Source organism: Mycteria americana, chromosome 1 (assembly GCF_035582795.1).
Source record: "Mycteria americana isolate JAX WOST 10 ecotype Jacksonville Zoo and Gardens chromosome 1, USCA_MyAme_1.0, whole genome shotgun sequence".
In the NCBI taxonomy this organism is placed as follows: domain Eukaryota; kingdom Metazoa; phylum Chordata; class Aves; order Ciconiiformes; family Ciconiidae; genus Mycteria; species Mycteria americana.
In genome coordinates this window covers 53963595-53981171 of record NC_134365.1, presented here as the reverse complement: position 1 = coordinate 53981171, position 17577 = coordinate 53963595, and the positions used below count along the sequence as shown (strand labels likewise).

General features: G+C 39.0%; 1 protein-coding gene across 3 annotated transcripts in view; it reads right to left on the bottom strand.

The window, feature by feature from the left end:
• Positions 1-16716, bottom strand: part of NR1H4 (nuclear receptor subfamily 1 group H member 4) — a 35065-nt gene extending 18349 nt beyond the window's left edge. Inside the window, exons 1-3 of one of the 3 annotated variants that reach the window (XM_075497952.1) lie at positions 16632-16716; positions 6255-6617; positions 545-697 (exon numbers count right to left, since the gene is read on the bottom strand). In XM_075497952.1, coding sequence (XP_075354067.1) covers positions 545-697; positions 6255-6617; positions 16632-16716 — 601 coding nt within the window. Of the gene's footprint in view, positions 1-544; positions 698-6254; positions 6618-16631 lie in introns of those variants that run through there. The other 2 variants (XM_075497960.1, XM_075497969.1) reach the window with 2 other exon arrangements.
• Between the last annotated feature and the right edge of the window lie 861 nt (positions 16717-17577).

The following is a 17577-nucleotide window of genomic DNA, read 5'->3' as shown; positions in this document are numbered from 1 at the left end:
GCTGGGTGAGGTCTGAGAACATACACTTGGCAAATCCACAGAAACTTCCTGCTAGCAGCAGTCCTCCTTTTTTCTTGAAAATGGCATTGTTTGAATGCCAAAATTTGGACTTGGCTAGCAAGAACTTGACAGGGAGGGTCCCAGAAAGAGTAGCAAAAGGGAGCACCAGGACTTTCCTGCTCTGGCTTCCACAACACTGCAAACTCCTCACTCCTGGAGAGTCTCCCATAGATTTGCTTCCCCCAGCTGCTTTTCCTTGCCGCTCAAGCAGACTAATGGCTGTCATCTAGAGCAGGACGGCCCTTACTTCACCATTTGCTCAGCTCTTATACCCTTGTGTTCCTGACCACCAACTAAATCCTGTTGCTTGTAAGTGCATTTGTCTTTTTCAACAGGATTTCATGCACAGGCACGGCATCATCTTTAATGCACCTTCCACCTGCCAGATGACATCTTTTAAAGCTTTATTATTAAAACCAGCCCAATTAAACAAATACAGTATTTGATGTGTTCTCTGCACACTCTGACTATATGATGCAAATACCTGTATACATACATTCAGCCAACATGCCCATTTGCTTGCATTTCCTTAGGCGACACTCCTGGCATTTTCTCCTCATGTACATGTCCATCTCGCAGTTGCCTCCATTTTTACACTTGTATACTGCATTTTTTGTGATGCTTCTTCTGAAGAACCCTGCACAATACAGCAGTGACATAGATAAAACACTCAAAGAAGCAAAGCAGTCAAGTTGAAGAGTACCTCTATCTCCACTGGGTTTTCTGAATGACATGTGTTCTGCTGCACTGCGAGTTTCTTTCAGTGCCTGGATGACTATGTTCTTGATATTGGTACTGAGAATAGTATCAAACTAATATAATTTAATAAATCAACATTGTAAATCACATGCCCAAACATTAGACATTAGCCCAATGTAAAGTCCTGGAACTGTGAATGTTGGGAAAATTCAGACCCCTATCTGAAACCTACCAGGAGCAGGTTAAGCACCAGCACTAGAGATGTAGGCTGATACCATACCACTGGTATGATAGCCAGTGAAAAAAATATGAGTCCGTTAAGTCTCTTGAGGTATAGGATTCGCAGAAAGAGAGTTGAGTAACTCATCACAGTTCCCTCAGCTCCTGGGAGCTGCAGAAGCTCCGCGTACTGGTCTGCTTGCCCACTCCCGAGTTTAATAAGGAAGCTGCATAGTATCTGCCTGTTGTACATGTGGCCTCTTCCCCTGTTTGTAGGATACTCCAGCCTCATTCACTAAATACTGTTCACCTGATGAGTTAAGCAGTCACCTAATTTCACCTGCATAGGCAGTTCTACTGGTGTCATTGCTGGATTTGCTCCAAAATTGCACAGTGGTAACTGCAAATGGCAACTGATCCAAGAAATCGAGAGACCTTTTCTCAGTCTGTCCAAATCTCCTATTTGGCTGCTGCCTATCACACATCTGAGAGTGGCACCATGGGCAAAATGCAGAGTGCTCAAGATATGAAATGTAATTGAATAAGAGAGTCATCACAAAACAAGTGTCTTTGCTGCCAATGATGACTTGAATGTTTCCTGAATTTTTAGTGTGACTCACTGTGCCATCACAATTTCTTTACATTGTCCTTCGTATGGCGGAGACTGTTTAGCATCAACTACAGAGGGAATTAACTCTCTCTGGGCTCAGTTCTCCTCCCCATCTGAGGGCAGGTTTCTGAAAGAGACTCCTGGGAGCTTCTGCTGGCTCATCACGGATTTATACTGTACTTCAAACTAGAGCTCTGCCTAAATTTACATTAACCAGAGCTATTCACAAACCTTTTGCTTTCTCATTGCCACTGGCTGGCACAATAAAAACACCATTGTTTTCCAGCCTGGCACTCTGATCCACTAAGAGAGGCACCAGATAAGACACAGTCTCCCATACTCAAATTGTAGGGAAAATTCAGATGTGAATCTGAATTGTTGTCCATTGCAGGATTTGTCTGTGTGTTTTCAGAATGCATTGAGCTAAGATACCATCCCGCTGAATCTAGGCAAGAAAACAGATGATGTGATGATTTTGCCATCGTCATGTGACAATTTCCCAACTTTGGCCCATGTTTTTATAATTGCATAATCTCTTCCAAGCACCAGTGTGTAGCTACCAGTAAAACAATTCCACTATCTGGTCACAAAAAATCTGGCATTTCTCTGAATCTGCTGTATTTCCTGCTTGAAATCTCTGCCATGCTGTCTGTTTTACTGGCTTCTTTTCAGATAAATACACTTGACTGGCATCAGTCTCTTTTGAAATGCAGATTGCTTAGAACTCAGCAGCCCCAGGCATTATTTTTATTCATCATTCACGTGGTGTGTAATGCATTACCATTTACTGGTCAGGGAAGGGAGAAAAAGGCCTGGATTTAAGCTGTAGGTTCTCAGTGTCAAAGGCAACTGCATCTGCTTTACGTCATTTATAAATTTTATTCGTTAAATTTAAATCTCGTAATTCATGACATTAATTAGTAGTAAATGTTGAAAAGTTCTGCACAGATATTTATGACATTCTAAGTCTGATTGATGACTTTATCACTCACTCTGTCCACAAGGTGTGTGTTTGCTTTTTCATGGAAGAGCAAAGAAAAAGAGCTTTAGTAAATGAATTTTTTAGAAGTATGTAGGAATGTGAAAGACAAATGCAAAACTAGGGATGCAAAAAGATAGGAGCCGACAGGATTCAAGCAGTCAAATATTTTCTCTTGAAAACAAAGTTTTTGAAAAAGTTAATTATGTGAAATAAAAAGTGAAATATCTTTTGGCAAAAAGTAGTTTTAACCTTACTCTTGCTTCAGTTTTATCATGAAGTGACTCTTGAATCGTCTTCTCAAACAGAATTCTTCATAATTAATTTTGAAATTAGCTTTTTGGTATGAATGGAATTTCAATATATATTATTCACTAATAATTCAAAATGAACTTAAAATGCCTGAAATATTTTATGTGTGACCTTCTATAAGAGGAGGAATTTTACAAAAATTCAGAGGTGAATCAGAAATGGCATGTCTTAAACTAATGACGGGGCAGCCCCAAAAGCTGAAGGTTTTTCTGGCACACTCTAACTTTTATCTGATCTTGCCAAATTACAAAAAGCTCATGTTGGCTGGAAATGTTGAATTTGCTTTGTTCTCTTAGCTAGTCATGAATATGATTAATTATGGCTAGAGCTGATCCAATGCTACTGATGCTGATTTTTCTTACGGAAATTATGACCATTGAAAGAGGACAGCTGTCAAAAGTGTAGATGAAAGCTTTGTAAGTATCTCCGTTTGCCATCCCGATGGCCAACTGCTCTGGGTTTTCAATTTAAAAGTTTTTGAAGTTCACAATTGCTAGCAAAGCACCTGCTCTGCTCTTTCAAGACATGCTACAGTGTTCCTTCCCCCCATGCCCATGTGGTGGGTGTTAGTGCGAGGCAAAGATTGAAGCGGGACCCTTCTTTGCAGGAAGTATTCTCAGTCTGGCTTGACTAGACATCAAGCATTATCAGGAGTGGTTTGAACACTGCAAAAACTCATACTGCCAGCCTGTGCAGGGGGAATTCACAACTAGCTTTTCTCTCAGCTGAACTTATTCTGTGGCTTTGTTGAACAAGCCCGATACTATGTCCCCCTTGTTCTGCAACACCTGAAAATGGCTTTAAAACCCAGTATCACTATACAGACTAAGGCTATACGAAAAATCTTTGATGTCTTTCTGCAAAGGTTGTCTCAGAAATGACCTCTACCGCAGCAGGCTTTAAAGCATTGTATATTGGTCACTATACTGTAGCAACGCCTGTGAACTGCCTCATCCTTTATGGACCACAACTGTGATGCTATTATTGTTAATCTAGGCAGCATTTTCTAAAGTATTATATTAGAGGTGAGAGAAACCTCAAGGAAGCCTTTTTTTTTTATAGTACCACAGGCAAATGTTGTATGAGAGCAAATGTTCTGTTTAATCTGCTTTTGCATAATATGTAAAATATTAATGAAATAGTTCATACTTATTTGTTAATGGATGGTAATGTATTAAAAAAAAATAGAAGTGTATACTCCTGCCCATATCTTTAGACTAATATTCTCATGGGGAATGATAAATAAGATCTTAATATTTGTTCCTTCTGCTCAAGAAAGAAAACCAAAAAGAATGGAGGGTGTTGCTGAATGCATTACCCAAGAAAGAAATGAAAAAAAATAATTAACATATTCATCACAGAGGATTGAATCTCATAAAAATATGTGCAAAGCCTCCCCCTTTGAATAAGAATGTCCACGGCATCAATGGAGCAGGGGTGCTGCAAGGTGAGCGCCAGTCCTGCAGAAAGGGATCTGCATATTGTTTTGGACACACATTGAGCCTGAATTAACAGCCTTGTCACCAAAAAGAAGGGGTAATCTCACACTTGGATGTGAGACACATGAAGTAGTTCTACTGCACTGATAAGAGCACAACTGAAGTATGGAGCCCAGTTTTGGTCACCATGCTTTGAGGGTAATGTATACCCATGTGAAAAATTCCACAGATACACAAGAATGATCAGAGGTCTAGAAAACATAGTATGCTGTTCACCTTGTCAAACAGAATTACTATCCTCAGCACATCTTTTTACTGAATCAGCTAGTACTTTAATCACCTCTAAAGTTTATTGTAGAAGCAGAATGCATTATCTTTAAATCAACTATCACTATGTTTGATCAAGGGTACTATTCTTTGTAATTGACGTTGCAGTCATGAAACAGAGCAAAAACATAAAATAAATTATCCCAATAAAGCAGTAAAATTGTGGTTACATAGAGTGATTCAAACTGAATCAGTAGAGAGATGAACACATATTTCCTTTCACCATGGGTTTTAGTCTGAGTATTTACCTGGTGGTTTTAACCTCTCTCCTAGAAACATTCTTCACAATTTCCATAGTTTGTAATTGTAAGTCTTTGAAAAATTACTAAGACATTTAATAATGAAGTTAATAAACAGTAGGAATAGCTTATTAACAGAGTAAATATATCATTACTTGGAATCTTCACATTAAAATTGAGTTTCATCTGGTTTATAATGACAGCATTCATACGAGTTAATTCATATTTTTTTACTTTGAGACTATTCACACGGACAGCAGAAATAAACAAATCTCTTATTTATTGGAATTATTGAGATAAACTATATGACCCTTGACTGTATTTATGTTTAGAGTGGTTGACCAGTGTGGTCTGTTGTGCCCTCAGAAATGAATTTGTAATAGATAAAGCAAAACCCCCAAATTAGTGCAAAGTCCACTCTCAGTGAAAGTGAGCTCCACATTAAGATATTTTAGTGTTTCAGTAATGTCCATGCTTTACCCTTTATCTGTAGAACAGAAATGATAATGAAATATTTATTCACAGAATAGAATGAAAAACTAGGCATTATTTTTCTTTCTATAATGTACCTCAGCCCTGTGACAGAGTAACCGTCCTTAGGTGTAATAGTTATCCCATCAGCATAAGCTTTTTATACCTCTCTGCTAAAATATCTGACAATCGTGTTTCTAATAATGGCAATAATTTTCTGTATCCCATTTATGCTGACACTAACTTGTGAATACTGTTCTCCTAAGAAGCAAGATATTTATCCTACAGGTACCACCTGGTTCTTGAAGAAGCGCCCTCCCTAGGAACAGGGGCTATCCCTAGAAGCAAGTCTAGAATTAGAAATCCTTTCATTTCACAAACGTGAAGACACCCGCCATATCCTTTGGGAGCTAGGGGAAAGAAATTCTCTGGGAACAGTCTGCAGGTGGGAGCTGACAGCTTTCACTTCCTTTCAATGCGCACTACAGGAGGCATTTGGGCTGGGTTCGCAGCCGGTTTATAGGGCAGCCTAGCATCGAACTCCCAGGGGCCTCCATGGGTTTGGTTCCTTCCACAGGCAGAGATCGGCACCAACATCTGCCAAGACAGCAGAGCCAGGCTTCCAGGCCCCCCCATGGAAGCTGTTCTTCAGTTTACCAAGAACTAAGGATGGCTTAAGAGCCGTAGGTTGGCCAACTGTGCTCTGTATTCACAGGACAATGGTGGAAGACACTGCCAATCTGTCTTGGAGAAAATACAGAATAGTGTACACCAGATCCAAACTTAAATCTCTGAAATGATTAATGACTCAGATAAAATTAACATGAAAAAAAGAAATAAAATTCAGAAACTGCTGTGCTTATTAGCTGAATTGTATTCCATAATTGATTTCATCCTACCTTTGCATCCTTCACAAGTAAGAGCATTGTAGTGGTACCCAGAGGCTTTGTCACCGCAGACCACACAGAGCTCTTCTCCTTTCACTCTTCCCGTGGAGTGACCCAGTCTAGGCTTTTTGGCTGCAGGGATATCCATTATCTCTGTCTCCCTTGTGAAGAAGGTCTCTGAGGGTATTCTCCTGAGCTCATACATCCCTGGGGAATACCATTCCTCATGCTGCGGAGGGTAGAAGCCTAGGTTGGAGTAATAAGGCGGTGATGAAATCTGAGGCTGAACTTGGGGAAATGGCACACTGTTGTACTGTGTGTAAGGTGACACATCTGCCTCTTGCACTGGAGAATTCATTGGCTCTGAAAGGACACCTGGAAAATAATAATGCAAAACCAATTTCTATTACTACTATGAAGCTGCAGTTATCAGAGAAGTTTCCACTTCCAGACATCCATCTCAAAAACAAGGCATAATCATAAAGGTTGCATTATCTGAGCTCAGATTTGCTGTGGTCCTGGTCCTACGCAAATACATTGCAAGATATTTCAAAAGTAACTTAGCCATTCTCAGACACTCCTTTATTATTGGTGGAAATGTCCAGCACTGGCACTTACATAAAAGAATCTTGAAGGGTGCCATGCAGCTAATCGTATAAATGTTCAGTTTACAAGAAAGAGCAATCCACACCACAGAGAAGCTAGCAACCCAAATTAGGTCTCACAGCAAAATAAAAGAAATCCAAACAAAAGCCAAAAAAACTATGGCATTGCTGAAAGTTCGATCAAGGCTCAAACTGTGTTAATTTCTGTTTAATGCTGAATGAGTATGTCATGATAGGGAAACAATGCACTGGGGAAAGACAAGTAGAGTGAGGCTTAATTAGAAGACTAAGAACATGAAATAAACCTTTTAGAAGAGCCTGAAAGGGGGAAGTGAGGTTACCATGAAGGAGCAGGGAAGATATTCCTAATATAAGTGATGAAATTCAGCCTTCTCACTGGCCAGCGGCCACCCAGCCATCCTCTGCAGCCTGGTCCCCAGCCCCTACAAGCCTGTGACACTCAGTGCAGTTGTGTGGTTCTCGTATGAAGCACGTCTGAGCCAACAACAAATCTGGCAATGGCAACCTTTCCTGTCGGGATTGAAACACTATCTAGAGGCTACCTTAACTTTGCCCATTAAATAGCAGGTTTAAAAATGCAGACAACTTAAGTCTCATTTCTTTCTGTACTACAAGTACAATAACATCTAGCAGTCAGTCCCTGGATGGTGTAATTAAAATCAATCCCATGTCAACCAGCTGAAAAGAGTAATTTAAAAGTTATTTGCAAACTACTTCATATTTTCTGTTGGAGAAAGCCACATCTTGCTGTTTCATGAAAATGCTGACACAATTCCTTCATTAGTTCCAAGAAGAGAATCTGAGAAAAATAGTGCATATTTACAGGAAGATGCTGAGTTCCACTTTTATTGGAGTCAACAGCAGTATTTACAAGGAAATCATAGATTAATCTTCATTGGTGACCATTAATTAACAGTGCTTCAGAAGCACTCCAAAAACATTTTCGCTGACATAAAATCGGTTCCCTGGCAAGTCTCCTTCACTTCTGAGGAATCAGAAACAATGAAGAAATGCTAACAGTTAAGAAGAGGGAACATCTGTAATGACAACAAACAATAAAAATCTGTAGTAGGGGATTCTTCCCTCTCCTTTGTCGCACTTCAATTAGTGCCAGAAACTAACCTTTTCATTTCACCTATTTTTTCACTTTCAAGGTCTCATGCTCTTGCTCTGCAGCCTTCTGCCCTTCCTACTTTACCGTGCTGCAGAAGCCATAGAAGTGTTTTGGATTTATGTGATTGCTGTATTGTCCACAGCACATCTTTGCCAATAGGAAATGTTGAGGTCCCAGTTCAAGAATAAGCAGCAAGATGTACGCCTGGAAAAATATGACACAAAACCAAATGAGAATAATGGTGCCATTTATTATTAACAACTAGTTTAAGTATGGTTGCATTTAGTTGCTCCAGAAGAGGCCAGGGCCCTGAGTACTACACTAGCAGAAGCAGAATAGCCAAAGGCACTCCCCAAACCCAAGTTTATGCCCTTTAAATAGACACCATAGACATACAGAGACCTGAGACAAAAATACAGGCATCTGGGGACTCTATGGAAGAGCCTGGAGGTGAAGTTACATCCTCATGCATCAAATGCAAGCTGTCACTGATACCTGCCAGCTGCAGCAGTGACAAAACACAGAAAGGGTGAGGACAGCAATGATTTGATGCTGACCTTTATTGTTTGGTATAGGTTTAATGAGTAGGTGGTCTGTCTTTAATTATATTTGCCATTTGTTGAAACTGCTGCTCATTAAGAATGGTCAAGGTACTTCAGGTACAAAAACTGGTGTTAATTGTGAGGTACACAATCATTATACAAATCATTCAGTCTCTCTTTGGAAAGGAATCTCTTCACCATGAAGACCTAAGTTGTCATTTGCTAGTTAGTAATTACTTAGTTGATTGAGTTTGCTGAAGGAAAGTGGGACGATCCCAAAATGAAAAGGAACAAACTGTTGATTTTTAACTTTATGCCATCCACAGGAAATTCCACAAAAGCTCTATACCAGCCTCCTGAACTACTTGGGCCTCTGAAAGAGCAAGAAGAGAAGGCAACACTCCTTCCACAGCAAAAAAAATAATCTCAGGGCTTGTTAAAAAACTCAGGACTGCTAAAGAACTGCGGCATGTGCTGAGACAATATTGGGTGTTTATTTAAACCACTGTAGATCCATTTGGGTTACGGATATGTTTAGAAAAATCTTCACAATCATTAATTCTACTCTGCTTCTGGAGGAAACAAAAACATCTGAGTCTTAATGTATAAAGTTAAATATGGGGGAAAAAAAACAACCAGCCTGTATCTCTTTCTTTTTCCTTCTGTGTCAGGCACACGTTATACAATTCAGCTGAATTGAGTCCATGCTCAGAGCAATGGAAGGGAAAAGGGGGAACAGGCAGGGTCAAGAGAGACTGAGAGAACATGGTCTTGTTTTATGTAAAACAGATTTACAGCTAAAACTCTGGGAACTGCTCAGATACTACAGTTATGGAGACCAGATTGATTTTTAAAGATAATTAGGTTGCAACTATGTAGGTTTTCCCACTTTAGCTTAAAGGGTTTTTTTTTTTTCCTTTTTTTTTTTTTTAAGTAGACCTGTTTGAAGGGTTTGGTGGGTGCCTGTATTTCATCCTTAGAAATCAGCCAACTTGGGCTGAGTCAGTGAGACACTATTCTCTACCCAGACCAGATCAAAAACAGTTGTCAATTTTTTTTTTTTTCCACAAAATTGTCAATGAGCCTAGAATTAAACATTGCAAGAAATGGTCTGCTCCAAAGCATTAAGTGATCTAAAATCGTTCCGAAAAATAATCGTTTAAAACTGAGGAGGTGTTCCATAAAGATGATGTCAAAATGAAACCGTTTCTTTTTTTTAGTTGACATGTCCTTTTACTCTGAAATATTATCTTAAAAAATTGAAACAAATGGTGAGGTTGAAATAGAAACTAGATGCCTTGAAATTACTGGGACAAAGTATTTCTATGACCTGATCCAAAAAGCGTGGTCTGAGCTGTGTTCCCCAGCCCTCTGCGTGCACGAGGCTTCCAACAAAAGCTGAAGGGGTTCTGCTTTCAGAGGCATACGGTGCACTGCTCTGTCCTGCATGATATTTGAAAACCACACTGATTTTTTAGAATTATGCTTTGCAAACTACATGTGAGTCTAGAACAAATAGTTTCTTATCACAAAAGAAAACTAATCTTATCTTGCCAACTGGAATGTACATATGCTTTTATCCAGATATTTGTAGAAGTCTGAGATGGGCTTGTCTCCTGCCACTGTAAGGCATGAGCCAGCCCACTGAAATTGCTGGAGCTGCAGTAGTATAAAGCAGTGAAAGTGAAATCAGAAACGAGCTCACTGGAATACAGCAATATTTTATATTTGTGTGGCCTTAACTATTTTGAAACATACATCTTTTTTTCCGTTTGGAAGCATACCTTTTTACATCTTTAAAGAAAGACTACTTAAGCGCACACAAATGTGATGTTACTTCTAGCTGTAGATCCTCTAGATTATGTTTTGCAAATAAATGTTTTTCAATGAAAAACATTTTACAGAAACCTGGAAATCTTACTAATGTCAAAGTGAAACCTCCACATAGATATGGTCATCATTTTACAAATATTTTTCCACAATACCACTTGAAACTGCAAGCCTTTGGAGAGTTTTGCTTTTGTTCCTTTAAATTTTACACGGAATATTTTACGTAAGAGTTGAAAAAATATTTGATGTAGGCTTAACCATTTGTAGAAGTGAAAGGGAATTTTCTTTGTAGGAACTAAAGAAAGTGTTTTCATTTTGCCGAATTATACTGAGGTTACGTGCAGATTGAAGAATAACATGGGTTTTTTTCAGAATATTACAGAAATTACAATGAGATCACATTTCAATGTAAAAGTTATTGTTCCATCGGTATGAAGCTAATTAAAAGGAAAAGAATTCTAAGCAGGTTTAAAATATGAACCTCTGGCTCTCCGTGGGATATTCATGAAGGAACTTAAAGACAGAAGAACAAGATTCAGGATTAAGTAATTTGGAAATCATAACATAGCCATTAATGAAATCCTGATTTAACTCTAAACAAATGATTTGTAGATCTTTAAAGATCATTTGGTTTAAACAACCTTCTAGCATCCTACAGTTTCAGGGAAGAATACAAGATCAGGTGACAAACATGTCCGAGCAAGAACATGACAATATCCTACCTTAGGCTGTCTTCGGTCTGACCATTTCTTGAAGAAAAATACTCTCCTTAAGGTACTCAGTCCTCCTTTCCCTCTCTTTTTCTTTTTTCCCCCTAAAGGCTATGTGTAAGTAAAACTTTTTAATTCTGCTTTGTCCATATCCTGTTGACTTCTTTACTGTGAGAACTTTCTTTAAGACTAGCAAAGGAGTGACACAGGCCAGAGGTTATACAGTTTACTGATTAACTTCATTACAGAGAAACTTGTTTGTAAATGTCTGAAACAATAGCAATGTCTGCTGCCAGTGTGGATTTACCTGGATAAAATTTGGTTACCATTCAAGGGGATGCCTCCAAGTAGCCTAGCCATTGTAATTTTGTACCTATTGTGGTTTATTTACAACAAAATTTTTATCAATGAATATATAGCAATGTCAGGTGACTGTGCAGTAAATTAGCCACTTCAATATCACAAGCAGCAGGTTTTAGCTGACTGGATTAACAGATGTTTTTTAAGGACAGAAATGTTGTATTCTCAAAAAAAGTGCTCAGGCCATACTGGACACATCTGTATGACAAGATAGAAGAGTGCCAGAGAGATGTCCTTGCCCCAAGGCCATCACAGATCGATTCTCGTCTGTGTAGCTTAGGGGTAACTAACTCTCTCTGGAGTGGGCAGGATGAATCTACACTATGTAGTCTTTGTTGCTGACCTTACTCTTCTGGGCCCATGTAGCTTCCCTGTGGCTCTCAGATATTGTTTAATGTATGTCATTTCAGTTCAAAGCATCTGTAACATTGTGAGGGTTGTGTTGGAAGCCACCACAGCAGTACTGGGACAGCATGAAGTCAGAATATTGTGTGGCATGCCTTGGTTTGATGGCAGCTAAGGTATGAAGGTACAAACCCCACTGAGACAGTGTTAGAGGACAGTGTAGGGTAAAAGGAGACAAACCTTCTGCAGCCCTGTTCGTGCTGCCTTTTTGGGAACATTCCCTGAAGTAAGCCCATGTCTTAAAGACACCTACTAAAGCGATCCAAAACAGAGCCCCAGAACAAGATAGGAGTTGAGTAGTGTCAGGATAGACAGTCAAGGGTGCTGTGCCTCTTTCAGTCTTCAGCCTCTTTCATTTAGCACTGTGGATGACCCCACTAAGACCCAACATCAGATTTGTGACCAGAAGTATGTCTGAGGATCACACCTGGAAGTAAATAGGCCCAGAATCAAGCCCCAGGTTGCAAGATTCCCCTTATTTCACGGAACAGTCTCCTTTCCAGGCTAAGATCCACAAATGACTCACACATGCACAAAAGAAGGAATCACACAAACACATTTTGGTTTTGCCTTGCTTGGTGGTGCAACCTTCACCCTCAGAGCCCCGTTCATCTGCGTTCCTTGTCGTTAAATTTTTTTCTTAGATTCCCACTCTGTTTGGTTTGGCTCTCTTCCTAATTATTATACATACACGATTTTCTGTTTTAATTTGTGTTGGTTTGTTTCCTCTTGATCTGGGGGTCTGTTATGGGCCTAATTATCTTCTCTGCAGGGATGAAGCCAGATGTTGCATCACCTGCCAGGTGGTGCTAAAGGCAAGTGGTTATTTAACATATCTTATGATCCTGAAGCTGTTAAATCAGTTTAGACACTTGATCCTACTACCTTTTGTTTTAAAAAAAATAAGAACAAATACAAATTTATCTAAAAAGAGTCAGCCTTTTAAGCTCATCTTAGGCACTGTTCTATGCCTACAACAATTTTCAATGGCATTTTGTTGTTCTTACCTTGTCAAATATTTAAGACAAGTTTAGATGTATTGCTTTCTTTTCCCCTTTGTTCGGTTTCATTTCTTGTTTATTCTTCCTTGTCCATTTCAATACAGCTTTTAAGAGTACTCATTCACCCCAAAAAAAACTTCTTTCTCAGCTATGGACATGTACAATGAGGGTGGCATTTCTTGTCTTTTTATATTTTGATGTCACATTACAAGAAAACATTGTCAGGCCATCCAAAAACACTTAGAATAGGTCTTTTTTCAAATTAAATGTGTAATAGTACTGAGTTATCCTTCCAGATTCTTAGAAATAATTCTATCTCTGATAGCTGAAGTTTCACACTTAGTATCTTGCATATTAATAACTCCTATATAAGGTGCTTTCACAGAAAATAGAATGGGGCTATTACTTTAAAGGTGTGCTACTTATCATATAAATGACAGTTTGAGTCAAATGCTGTATATATTTCAGATGCCATACAAATGTATAAGCTTACCCTCCACATTTAAAATATAAAGAGACATTTTTGGTGTCTGCAAGTTAGTTCAGTCCCTTGTAAAAAAGGGCAAGTGATAACCATTGGAAGAAATAAGATAATGGAGATATGGGTATTTAACGCATGTATTGGCCCTAAAATGAAAAACTTTCAAAGGCAATTGAAAGATGCTATCAAATACCTTTTTGCAACAGTCTCGCTGTCCCAGCTGAATTGCCTTATCACCTTAGAGCAAGGCTTGTCAGCTTCAGCGCAGTGCTCTGCTAATGCACCTCAGCATCTTCTAGGTCACAGCTTGTGTCCAGCCAATTTGGGGGAGCTCAGATCAGTCTATGTCTATCATGGTGGAAGTGTCCACAAGACAAATTCATGGCTCTAAAGTGAACTACAAAGCTCCCAAAGGTTTTAAAGGAGATCAGGATTTCAGTCCTAAATTACAGGGGTTCAAAAATACAGATTGGTAGGTGTGTCACTTTCTTTTAGTTCAGGTTATGAAATTGGACCAGTCTTCACATAGCTGGCCCAGTTCAGTTCAGTGGGGCTTGACTGAGGAAGAGAAACGTCTTAACAGGACAAGTCCCATGGACACCCATGCACCTCTGGGATTTCTTGTCATCAAGAGTCCCTCTCCCTCACTGGGAAAACCAGAGCTGCAAGGAAGAAAAAGTTGATCTTGCATGCAGATGCTAGAGGAGAGGATGCATTTTACATATCTGGTTTTGGCCACTTCTTAAAAAAAAAAAAAAAAAAAAAAAAGATGTTTTCTGTGAAGAGATCTAGGATGTTTCTAAATCACCCGAGTAGTGAGGTAGAAAAATAGAAGCAGTTTTCCAGGAAGACGGGGTGGAAGGGAAGGACCCTGACTTCTGCTAGGTTAAAGATCCTCCCTCATTAGCATTTTAAGCCCCTTTTTCCAGGGACTCATAACTACAGAAGCAAAAAACTACAGTTAAAACACACTAACTCCAAAGACAAAGAGATACTTTACCTTCGATATATACTATTAAAATAGCAACATACAATTTCCAACTACTGAAAGGTAGAAAACCTTTTTTTTTCTTTAAGCTCTTCTGAAACCTGCTGCAACTAGAAATCTTGAGGGTGAGTACATAGAAGTACCCTGGAATTACCATGGTGATGAGGCTACAGCACAAGCAACTCATGACTGACAACATTTCTTTTGAGAGACCTGGGCCTGATGCTAATGTTTGGAGATGCACTTAGATTTATTTTTTAAGGTCTAAGAACACTCTCCCCGTAGACTGAGTGAAGCATAATGAAAAGATAATACATTTCCAAGGTTTTTTACAGAATGTGAGTATGTATCTTTGAAAAAAGAGACTGTTTTGTATAAAGGCTGATGTTTGTAAGCCAGCAATTTCTCACTTGTACTATATCAGAGCTGTAATGTGTGAGAAGTCCTGGGAGAAATCTATGTTCTAAGGATCATTTAAAAGAAAAGCTTTTTTCCTGTTTCCTTGGGTTCACAAGTCTCTGCCTGACAAAACTGAATGGCAAAAAAATGCAAGTAGTTTACAAATACAAAATTGAGAGGTGAAACCATTTCCTACAAGCATCTTGAAGAGATGGAGTCACTTTTTCACAATAAGTAACTTTCTCTGTGGACTCAGTTGCATATTATTTCTGACGGCTTTTTCCAGCTATAAAAGCAAAAGACACCAAATTTGTAAAGAATTCACTTCTGAGACTTGAGTGACATCCCGCAAAACAGGACCAAGTGGCCATACAAAACAGAAGTCAGCTTAAGTGAAACACAGCAGACGTGCTAAGTCTCCTTCCTAATGGGACCCCTGATTCAACCCCTTAATGCATTATTTCTTTCTGTTACAGAAATGTCAGTTTGAATTAAATCTCCATTGTGCTAAGCTCTGAATACCTATAGTGGGAGGCACAATCCCTCTTCTGAAGACCTCACAATTTCTGAGTAAGATTTCAGTGTGGAGGGAAAGTATTTTACATTAACATACTTCCTTGTATTTTGAAGCTACCTGATCATTACTCTTTAAAAATAATGAAAAAATTAGTGAAAAAGTAGACATCAGGGGGAAAATCTTGACAGAAATCTGAAGTAGTTCAATTATGCAGGACTTTTAAAGGGATGACTGGTTATAAAATTTGGCACCGTAGATTTGAACATCATGCTCCTCTTTGTATATCATGGCCTGACATTGGAATTAACAGGTAGCAAGGAAGTGTTTTAGCTACCTATATACACTTTTTTAACAACGAAAAACATATTCCCCACCAAACCCCAACACATTTAGGGAAAAAAACAAGAACACACAGTAGTGCAATGGGTTTTGCTTATCATTAGTGATAGTGCTTTAGTTTAGCTGTATGGAGCCAGGACACTGGAAGTGGTCTGATTTGGAGAGATGCTCCCGACTTCTAAGAGCTCTGCAGCAGGAGTGGCTCCATGTGTCAGAGTCCTTCCATGCCTGAGCCACTATTCTTGTTTCAGATAGATGAAACAGAAAAGTTTTCAATTTTTCCAGCACTCAAAAAGACAGAATTCTGGTCTTATTTGGACTGGAAAGTTCTGAAGTGTTGCAGCATTCTGTGGGGGTCTGTATTGTGTGTGAGGTCCTGAATGTATCATGTTACTCAATGAAGGTCCCCCTCTGCTGCCAAAAGAAAGGCTAAAAAATGTATTATTCTTTTTTCTTAGCAGTACATATAACAGAAGACAGCTTCCTCACGCTTACACAATATTGACCAAGAATTCTTCATTCATTAACAAACCCACGCTTATCCCTGAAAAATTCAATGGAACTGGAGTAAGGAGAATTTTCCAGCCTGCATTATAAATTTTCTTGTGCATTGAAGTTAATAGCATAAGTTTTTAATGGTCTCAGTAAGACAATGGTTTCAATTTAGGTAAAGTTACTTTCATAAATTTGCGTAATATGGCAATGCAAATACATTGCAGTATAATTTTATTACAAATTAACTGAAAATACATCTGCTCAGCTTGATTTAAATGACTCACATGAAGATAACATCCAGCCTACATACAAAGGTCTGTCTTTGCTGAATGATTTCAGGTATTAGAATAGTGTTATAAAAACAACCTACAAGCTCTGCTGTGAGCAGTGATGAGAGCAATAGTGTGCAGGATTACATTAACACCACAGACCCATTATTTGTTATTCCTTCCATAGGTATTGAAGATTCAAGAAGGTTGGCACATGTCAACCACACATCCTTGAATTGAGATTTCAGTACATTTCCTTCTAGGTTTCTGAGTAAAGGATAGCTTGCTATTTTAACCTAATTTGTTGACTTACCAAATGAATGAGGACCTTCAGCAAGAGAAAATCCATCAGCAGTGGCTAGCTGGTGATGTCCTATTAAATTCATTTCAGATCCCATTTATTCTTCAGTTCAGGAGGAATATGCTAATTAAGAAACAGGTTGAAAGGAGACCCTGAAAGATATAAAGCAAAAAGAATATTTAAAACAAGATAACTCATTTTTGTGTACCTATTATAAGGCAGGATTCAGGAGGTTGTTTCAATATTTACTGTAACAAACGTTGGCTTCAAGTTACAATACCTAATTCAGCCTTTTAATAAAATGCTGCATCTAGTTTGTTTGGTTTTTCCTGCTGTAGCACATTTTATTTGCCATTCTTCTGCTGTTCATTTAAAACTAATGACAGTTTATGCTCAACCTTTTTCAAATATTCACAGACTGAAGCACTGGCCTGACCTGCTGAGGGCATGCTGCCCAGCCCCCCTTCAGGGAATACCAATTGTTTGCATTATTTTTTCATCGCCCTTTCATCATTTCATTGTTTTCGCTTAGTGAAAAAGTGCAAGTTTATGGCTAGGTCAGAAGACTCCAAGCCAGGAAACTTGAGTTTAATTTCCAGCGACTGGCTCTTTATCTTGCCTTCAGTAATTACTGTCTGAACAAGAAAAATGGTGGCAAAAACTGAAAGCGAAGCCTTGGTCTAATAAGCAGGCTTGCCCGCTCACTTCCTTTGCTGTCTCAAGCAGCTGTACAACTGTTGCTTGGGGAGGTTGGGAGATGCTTGTGCCCGCTCACTAGCATACTTTCCTAGCAGGTCAGATAGAGCAGCTTGCATCTCCTGAGGTTGACAGTGGCACTGTACCCAGGCCTTCTCCTTCCTGCTCCAACCGCTAGGCTATTAAATAAGAAGCAAGAGACCTGCCATTGTCTTCTACTCAAGCAGAGACTATAGTTAGAGCAGCACCTCATCTAGGAGGA